General features: G+C 39.4%; 2 protein-coding genes across 2 annotated transcripts; both read right to left on the reverse strand.

Annotated features, from left to right (window-relative positions):
* Positions 1-1,703: 1,703 nt before the first annotated feature.
* Positions 1,704-5,111, reverse strand: dnaaf4 (dynein axonemal assembly factor 4; the record flags this gene model as incomplete). Its single annotated transcript, XM_080844179.1, is given in 9 exon segments — positions 1,704-1,807; positions 2,025-2,149; positions 2,151-2,369; positions 2,468-2,577; positions 3,909-4,018; positions 4,103-4,334; positions 4,434-4,567; positions 4,655-4,799; positions 4,989-5,111. Coding segments are annotated over 9 exon segments (1,302 nt in total).
* Positions 5,112-7,387: 2,276 nt separating this feature from the next.
* Positions 7,388-9,710, reverse strand: pygo1 (pygopus family PHD finger 1; the record flags this gene model as incomplete). The annotated part of the gene is made up of 3 exons (XM_080843377.1): positions 9,584-9,710; positions 8,770-8,855; positions 7,388-8,629 (listed from the first exon to the last, which is right to left on the reverse strand). Exons 1-3 carry the CDS (start codon positions 9,627-9,629, stop codon positions 7,388-7,390), a joined length of 1,374 nt encoding a protein of 457 aa, XP_080699503.1. The 5' UTR covers positions 9,630-9,710.
* Positions 9,711-10,141: the final 431 nt, after the last annotated feature.

Genomic DNA, 10,141 nt, shown 5'->3' on the forward strand with positions numbered 1-10,141 from the left:
ACAACAAAAACATCAAGCCCACTGACGTTGGTTGGAGAAGCGGGCGGCAAGGTTCGTCGGGAGGTGAAGTTTTACATGTATTTTTTCAGTGAAAGAAGTAGGCACCATAATGCTTTGTAAAACTACATATCACATAATTCAACAGGGCCGGACTGTTTCTAAAACGTGATTGAAACAACTTAATATGACAATGTTATGTTATACAAGTAAGTAATTCTCGGGCTTAATTTAGACGTTAAACCAGTGATAACCGACCAATATATTTTCTCGCCGATTAAAGTAGTTGATTTGATAGAGATTGTATATTTTTATCATGGGTTTTGGTAACGAGAGCTTCCTGTTGTCAAGGCAGTGTAACCACAACAAAGGTGTCCTCAGCGACATGGGGGTTTCATAAAACCTTGTAGCCTTAACATAAAGCCTTGATAACTGGCTAGCTTGGAATAAGCCCAAGTCCATTTACAAGGTAAGATGTTCTTTTCCCAGCCACACGACGTCTTCATAAGTTTCACAATTAACACTGTTTTATTAATTGACAAAAGTTTTCGATTTAAGCGTTTAAATTGTACTCCAGTTAACGGTAGACAACACAGCTAGGATCAGCTAGGATAACCTACGGAGGTTTTTGATAACTAGATACTGTTTTCAGGTAATGTTTAGAATACAGTGGTGTTGACTGCTAAGGTCGGATGTGTCCTGTGTCTTTGGTCTAAATCTAAATTACTGATTTTTTAAGGTAAGCAAGCAACACAGGTCTATGATAGGTGAGACAGAAAACACCTTTGAACACCTTTGACTGAATTCTGCTTGAATTGTAGACAGCTAGTCATATGTTTGCCACAGCGTATACTACTTTAAGTTTGAACAAGAGTTCAGCGTTTTTGTTTTTTTAGGTGTAATCAGATTATGTCTTCTTCATCTTTAGGTTACATTCATCTGCATTCGCTGAACAATGTCTGAAGGAAACAGAAACGTCGTACACTGCACCAACCCTGGGAACCCTGTTTTTTCTTGTATGATGAACCCAGTTTCTCAGATGCCGTCTCGGGAAATGGACACATGGACACAAGCACCGGCTAGTCCTTTTTACAAGACAACATCCTCCAATTATGGACACGTATATCCTACGTATGAATCCTCGCCCTGCTCTTACCACCCTTTGTCGCAGACATTTTCGGAGCATATGGGAAAATGTGGAATGTACCGTGACAATTCCTTCAATACTGCTTTGGACAGAAGCAAGGTGTAACTGAAACTGTTTGCAAGTGATTGCTAGTTATCGGTTTGATGGTTAATGAAACTCCATTGGGACTGCTCCAGTTAAATGTTTGGTTCATGCTTTTTCCTTTTCTTTAAAACGTTAAACTTATGTTTGGACTTCATTCCTCCTCAATAAAAACGACCAAAATAAACACCTGTGATAGATGGCTTGATTGCAAAATCGTTTATTATTTCTGCATTTAAATGTTAATCTCACACTGGCAGGTAATTCTGTGATCTGAACATATTGTAGGAAGGGTTGTTGTCAGCATATTCAATCTGATATAGGCTACTGTAACACATTTTTTTTATTTTTATTTAAATGTATTTTTATTTACACGTTAAACATGTTCCTTGTTTCATAACAGACAAAACAGGGATTTACTTATTGGTACAACAATTTACATAAAATATTGACAAACACTGCTCCACCCAGGTACAGATTAACCTGAAGCCCCTTGAACGATGTCTCTAATTTTTTGAACGTCTTCCTGCAGTTTCGGATTGTTGGGGTCAATTTTCAGAGCAGCCTGATACTCCTGAAGACCTTTGAGATATGATAAGATAACTTCATTGTTTATCCAGTAGATGGCAGTACAACATACAAATTGTTGGGTTGCATATTTTCTAATAATCATTGTCCAATTATTTCAAATCTGTTACTTGTCATATTTAGACAACCATAATAACACAATCAGTAACAGTTCCATAATGTATGCTAGTACACCTGCAGTGGCAGGTTTTAAAGCAGGATATGTGCAAACCTTCAACATACAGCTCCAGCTCACAAAATGCTGTCCCTCTTCTTACATGAGCTTTCGACCTGGCACTTGCATTGTCAGCAACTGGTGGGTTTAGTAACTCTAGTGCCTGCCAAGACATATACACTTGTGATTTTCATTTTAGGAGGAAAAGTAGTGTTTGTTACAAATATAAGGAGCTGAGATGTACTGACTTGAGAGGAGTCTTCAATGGCTCTGTGAAGATTCCTTAGCTTAAGATGACATGCAGCACGGTTAGAGTACAGGGCAGGAAGTTTTCTGTTGAGCTTCAGAGCAAGGTTGTAGGCATTGAGGGCGGCCTGGTAGTTCCCAGCCACAAAGAATTTGCTAGAACACACACAAATATGCACAGGAACATGAGCTCCACAGGAACCATTCCACTTGTTTTGGAGTGAGGCATTTAAAAAAAAAAAACTTGCACTTACTCTCCTTTCTCTTTCAACCAGTCAGGATTCCTCTCCTCTGGCTTCAGGTCATCAAGCTCAGCCAAATCTGCAGCTACTGTACGCCTGGCCTCCGCTTGCTTCTTGAGCCACTGATTAAACCCAAGTGTGGGATGAGAACAACATGTATCTTGCTCTTTTGAGAGCCACCTGTTCTTATTTATTTTTTCATATTATCCAATTTCATCTACAGTATCATTATGTACAGCTTTGCCAAAGGCACTGTGTCTTTCTCCTGATAATGTGCAAGTGCATCACACATTATCAGGAAAAAATAAATAAATACAGATTATGTCCCACCTCCATTCTTCATACTACCCTACACTAGAGGTTGTCCAAAACTTAAGCCAAAATAGCATTGATGATTAAATTCACATTTCAATAATCCATAAATGCTGAAAGCCACTAAATCCATTAAGTTAATGGGGATCGATTTAAGATACATTGTGGGTCATTATTAAAGAAAGAGTAAAATATTGGTTTTGCTGATATATCGCCCCCCTTTGACACTTTTCAGTTTATATCTGTATCAACCTTGTATTTGTATCGCTGATATTTGTCCAATCACGCCCTCCGCAGCAAAGGCAATTGGCATGTTAGGGAGTAACATTGGGCCAGGAGTTGAAAAATCCAGAAGTAAATGGGTGTGGTAATGGGTGTGTAAATGTTAAAGAGAGTGGAAATCAATAAGTATAAATTAATATAGGGGAAAAGGTTATAAAGCCATTGGCAAAATGGTGGACTGTTTGTCTGTAACTGACCAGTGATCCACCCAAAAACTGATGAGCAAAAGGCTAGCGGATCACCAGCTCTGCCCCCAATGGGTCAACAATGGTCCAATGGCCTTTTGCTATCTGGGCATAAACTAGGCTAAATGTGTTATTACATGTATTCCAGCCTAAATAGAGTACAGTCAAATACACGTTATTATAGTGAAAAAGAAAAACTTGACTGCACACCCGAAAGTATTAGTATAAAACTACCTTTTAAAAGCAGCATGTTAAGAAGGAAAAGCTTCAATTATTTAAAAAAAACTCTGAATTGAATTAGTTCTACTTTATGTCGAAGTCTGTGGAAATTACAGGTGGCTGTGGATGTACCTTTTATTGACGATAGTTCCACGGACGTTCCTAAGTCTATTTAGTCTACATTTGACATATGTTTATGCTCTTACGGAACTAAAACTTCCTAAGCAAAAGGAAGTTAAAAGGTGTGTCACACCTATTAGCGCCCCATCAACAACAAAGCCGGGACCATTAACGGAAACCAACATATTTTGGCGTGTAGCAGAACTGATGAGAGTGTCACTACCGGATGGTAGTCGTGCAGTGGATGACTGTGTATTTCGTTATTGTAAAGAGTCAAAGCACACATTATTATTTATTAAAAATATTTTTTATTAAAAGCATAAACCAGTACTCACCTCCTCCTCGTCAGGAAGTCTGGATTCTCGCAGTGCAGTGGGAAAGACTCTTGGTGTGAAATTGACCTTTATATTACCACAAGACCTTGGACCAGGTACATTTTCCTTACCTACACAGTGGGTACAAAATAACCACTCTTATCTAGGTTGTGCAGTCACTGAAACACTGAAATAAGCTGTCTTGATCTACTAACCTTGCTGAGGTATTCCAACTCTTCCTGAAGACCTGGACTCAGATAAGCTGTCAGATTTGCTCATTTCACATGTTTTAGTGTTTCTATCTGATTGTAGGTTGTGTTGTTGTGACTGGACAGCCTCCTCTTCCTTCAATGTGTGCTTCAGTTTCCAGTTTTCGAACTCAGTGGCCGCCTTTTTACACTCCTCGTGTTTTATTTTCTCAATTCTTGCTCTCTCCTCTTCCTCAAGCTAGGAAATGAAATAGATATAATACAGTGGCATGTAATAGACATTACCTGGGCCAAGCTATTTAGTGCACTAAAACATCAACCAAAAACCATTTCGTACCTTCATCATTGTCTTAAGAGCAAATTTGCTCTCCTCCTGTCGCTTTACTGCTTTAGCTTGTGAGTCAGCAGTTGCTTTTTCCTGGGCTTTAAGAATTGCGTTTTCCCTGACTTCTTTCTGTTTACATTTGTCCTCTGTAATGAAAACATACTTCACATATTAAGGAAATGTTTCCTGGGCTTTGTTGTTGAAAGAAAAAATAAAAGCATGTGCTGGATTACCATTATTTGAAAGTTGATCCCATAGTTCCTCTTTCTGCTTTTGTAGTGTAAAAAGTGCCACGCCGTTTCCGATCTTTGCAATACTTTTATCATCATACACAGGCGCAAATAAGAAAACTTCAAAGAAAAAGGGAGGAAAATGTACCTAGAAGCCACAAGAATAATATTGGTTAGACAGCTAGAAAACAGCTAGGATATGTTAGTTACTATTGGACAGTTTCTCAAATAGCTCGGTAGATTGTGAAATTCATTTGCTAAATATAAGGTAGCCTTGGCTATATGGATGCTGGCTAGCCAGCTAGCTCAGTGAAACAAACTCCACCAGTCCACCAACCTTTAAATATTCATCCGTTGCAAAAATGTCAACTTGCTTGGCATTCATTCCTTTTAAGGGGACACTGATGTGCACTTTTGACTCCGTTTGGGTCCATGAATAGTCTTTGACAATCAAAGGCATTCCGATATAAAGAATGAAAGCTAATGTATGTAAGACCAAAACAGAGACACGCTAAAGGACTCGCAGACGTTTCACCTGTTTCTACAACAGTAGCATGGTTGCCATGGGAGGGCTTTCATTTCCGAACACGTCACTACCTTTCACCCGGCTCTCATCCTTCTCTTTGCTCTTGGCCTAATCGAAGTTGTTGTCGATCCGATTACCTGATTGGAATGCAATTTATAATATGAGACAATCAGCGGGTCAAAGCAAATGGTCAGAGGTCACTAAGGAAGATGACAAAAGTTGTTGTCCTTCACATTTGAAGAATAATCAGACTTTGTCACACACTTGAAGGTTCCAGCTCGGCGAAGAATTTGTGGTAGAGGGCTGCATCTTTTTAAATAAGCTGTCCGAATGTCCATTTCAGTGAAGTGTCTATGATAAATAAGTTTGGTGTTGTATTGAAGTCTTGATTAAATAAAGCACTTCTTAACACTAGGCAAGGTATAGTCTAATAGTGTACTGCTTTTAAGATATTTGGTTACACTCGTAGTGGAAAAATAATGGAAATTAATCAAAATATCAACTGACTAAACAACTGTTGCCTGTTAATTAAATTGTATAACTTATGTATGTACTTGTTCGTGAGGGGTGAACACAATCACAACACATAAAGGTACCAGAAGCATGTTGAATTTCAGATTTTTTTTATCAACACCACACATTATCGGGTTGACAGCAGAAATAAAATCTAATAAATTAACAGAATTAATCAACATAAATATATTTGTTTGTATAACTGAGGACAAAACTTGTCATCTGGCTGTGATGAATATCAACATTCAGAGTATTAGGGAAGAATACTGGAGCTTAATGTACTTCTAATGAACTGAAGGACCAAGCTACATTATGATGCAGCATTTTGTTCAACAGATATCATGTACACTCAATCAATATAAAACACAGTTTACATTTTGGAGCAAATGCAACAATCTGAATTTTTTTTTGGAATCATACAAAATAGTACATATGACACAAATGCTATGCTTAACAATGCATATTAAAATAATATACATAAAACTTATAAAGGTATCAATATGAAAGTTTAGTTTTAACAATAATCTGAAAACATGTTAAGGGTCACAAAATATAAATCGTTACACTTTGTCATAAAAAAATATTGAATGGTGTGCATCAATATACAGAACAAGTAGTAAGCATTAGTAGGGCAGCACAGAAAAGCAATATTAAAAAATCTTATATATTATATCCATCTTTCTTCAACCAACTGAAAACATTAAAGGAAGGCTGTGAAAATATAGGTCTACCTAAAGAAAAGAAAATCTGTTATCTGATGAACATTGAGAATTCAAATACTCCATGAACTCTATAGAAAATATTTTATGAAGTGCATACTGCATAACGAAAATTTCCAAGAAAAGCACAACATGGAAAACATAGCAAAACTACTAGATAGATCAAATATGTCTAGATATACTGTATGCAAGTTTGCTGCATGCTAACATATATTAACTCTATGTTCGTACATTCACACAAATTATTTTTCTGTGGTTACCACTTCAATGCTACATTCCAGAAAAGTTCATTGCTACATTCAATGCCAAAGCTAATAATAAAATATGTCTATGTTTTATTTCAACAGTTCAAACGAATCTGGTCATTTTTATATAAGGCTTTGGAAAACTTCAGCTTTATCTAACATCAGCCATAACAGAACCATAAGGACACAGATGACTGGACATGTTTGAAAGGCAGGCTCAGGACAGTAAAGTGAATCTACTGTAACATGTATCATAGGCCATCTTTGACACAAAAAGTGCTATGGTAAAATTGCTTGTATGATCATATCTCATGGCATCTAATGACATGACGTCATAAAGTGAAAATGATCTTGTTCATGGGTTCTTAGCAAGCTTTTTAGCAAGACTAAAATGTCTGCATGTTGCCAAGGGATGTTGACCATAAAAGAGTGAGAGAAATGCATACCTTCTCATCAATGGTACTCAGACAAAACCAAGATCACAGAAATGTAATGACCCCTGGTCATAGAACTCATTTCCAAAAATGGACTTTTTAATCTAGAAAGATACAGAAAATGGTTTACTATTGTGTTTTTACTGCCCAATGAGGATAGTTTCAAACAACTTTATAACGGTCCACCTTTCTGAGCAATGTGTACAAAAAGCACCCACTTTTTTTAAGGTACAGGATAAACATCCAGGGGGAAAAAGACAGACTAAACTGAAGACACCATGGAAGATTTCAGTTTTGTGCTATCCCTCACTGTTGACTGTGGGTGGTCCACCGGTCTCCCTCAATCTGACAAGCTGTGCTCCCTTCTCCTCCATACAGGTGTCACAGCCCCAGACTGCCGCCGCTTCTGCAGCCAGCAGGTTGTAGGCTGTCTCAGTCATGCCCGTGCAAACCCTATGAAACCATTTCTGACATGAGGCATCACACAGAATGGCCTCCTGGTCATCGTTAACTTCATTTAAACAGATGCCACACGGGTACACAGGCTCTGCCGATTTGTGGCTCGGTCGGCTAGGGTGGGCTCCAAGCTTTTTTGCACCTACCATGCCAACACCACCACTGCTCCTCTTATGCCTCTCCTCCATGGAGGGTGTGTCTCTGGGAACACAAGAAGGTGGAGACTTCTTCACGGCATCGTTAGTAGGGTGGGTGATGCCGTTGATCTTTTCTGAAGAGTTGGGGTGCACCCCATCTTGACTAATTGGTGCACTTCTGGTTTTAGACTTCAGGTCAGAGGTGCTGTCTTGACACACATTCTCCTCAGAGCTCTTTCTTGGCTTGTGTGGGGATGTTGTCTGGGATGTGCTTTTGCCTGAGGAATCAACTGTATCTTGTTTGGACATTGGTGAGGTGGACTGTAAAAAGATGCTCTGTTGCAGCTGTTGTTGTTGTTGCTGCTGCTGCTGCTGTTGTTGTTGTTGCTGCTGCTGTGGTGTAAAACTAGGGCAGATATTTGTGTAGGCCTTTCCTGTTGGATTTCCACTGTTATTACCCTCTGGACCAAAACTGAGGCCTGTGTCTGAAGGTGCATTTTGGTTGACATTATGAAGCAGCATCTGATTAAAGTTCTCTCCTGGGCCTGGTCTGAACGGCTGACCCGCGGGAAGTGGCATGTTGCTGTTGTTACTAAACATGGACTGGTTTCCATAGTTAGGATTCTCAGGGTGGCCATAATTAAACCCTGGGGCTCTATTGAAAGTCATGCCCATCTGATTCTGGGCAAAGGGATGAAGCTGGTTTCGCACAGGATATGCTCCTCCGTAGGGCGCAGGCATTCTGTTTTGGATATGTGGGGCCATTCGGTGTGGGCTATAGCCACAGAATCCTGGGTTATGTGATGGGCCAAAATAGGGGTTTGTAGCCAACAGTGGCCTATAAGATGGCACACTATAGCCATCATCAAAAGGGTTAGATGCCACTAAGTGATCAGCACTTGGGTTTAGTGGTGGTGCATACTCTGAGAGAGGGACAAATGGGGGCACCTGAAAATTTAGAGAGAAGTTACTGACACAGGAGGGTAAAATTAAATTTTCTTCTGTGATCCATAATACAATAGAGAATTGTATGCAAAATGTAGCCATCTTTTTAAAATCATTATTTAATGGATTCATTCATGGCCTACCTGTGAGCTTGACTTGCGTTTTTTCTTATCTGGACTCCCAAGAAGCAAGCTTGGCCCTCCTAAACCGTCAAGTTCAACATCACCACCTGTAAGGACATGAGGGGGACCTATTAGTCATAACATAGGACACTATACCATCTCATTAGTTATTATTTGGCTTTATCTACTTCTGACATTTTCCAAACGTGAGAGTCATCATGACCTGCGTGGAAGAGACCCTAAATTGCCTTGTAATCTGGCCATGAAAAACAGTTCTCTCCTTGAGCTTTTGCAGCGACAAGAATAAACCCAGCTATGATGTAAGAGGTGGTCAGTTTATAAGCCTGATTAGCCTACTATATAGCTAGCCTTGTACAAAATAGCCTAAAATAAACGTTGAAACTTTGTGAACTGCAACAGTGTATAAGGTAATGCACCGGTATGCTACTCCTCAAACTTCAAGAGACGCTGTCTGGTCCTCCTCAGCAATGCACTTTATGTATGAACGCTATATCGATAGTTCAAACGTGAACGCGTTGTAAAAGTTACCTTGGTAGCGACTAAGGTACATTCCGATATAGTTTCAACCTCCTACTTTGCTAAAGTTTACGCACAAATAATATAAATTAACTTCTTTGCGTCATTATTTTCACCAACAGCAGTTTTATAGCTCGGCCTCTTCCGAGTTTCATTCAATTCTTCAAAGGCCTTGAGGTAGGCCGACTAGCTCCTTCACAGGCGTAATTACGGTTAAGATTTGTGTGCAGCGTATCATGCCCCCACGGACACTCCGTACCTGGCACAAGCGACCGAAAATACTGAAAAGCTACGTTACCTCTGTTTCTTTTTAGAGAGATGTCTTTATCCTGTTCTGTTGACATTACAGGATTCCTTACATGACTCTCAAATCCAAAACGAGCAATATTATTTTATTTAAGTGGTTGGAAAGGTAACTGCACTCGTCTTCCTCTTCGCAGCAATCACAGCTATCTCTGCGTGTGACCAGGAAAGCTGCAATCGCTTGCAAAGTTTGGGAGGAGCGGACGAATTCAACTTTGCTATATGTAAACGTATGCGGGATTTTTTTTGTAAACACTGCGTGATTGTGCGATACTTAGCAACAATTAACGTCATCGATTTCCAAAAACTATACTTTATGGCAGATTTGAAAAAGCTGAACAGTAATATTGACGGACAGATACCCCTCTACATTAGCATGTGAGTGTGTCTGCACTCTGCACAGCTCGGTTTGATGTGGTGCCGCTCAGACAGTATGATAAACCGCTGATGTAAAACTGCGACTGGGAAAAGCTACGAACCCATCAAAAGTCAGTCAATTGGCGGGGATTTTTACAATTTCAAATGAGGATAGGCTCTACATAGTTTGAAATCC

The sequence above is a fragment of the Sprattus sprattus genome, assembly GCF_963457725.1.
Source record: "Sprattus sprattus genome assembly, chromosome: 8".
In the NCBI taxonomy this organism is placed as follows: Eukaryota; Metazoa; Chordata; class Actinopteri; order Clupeiformes; family Clupeidae; genus Sprattus; species Sprattus sprattus.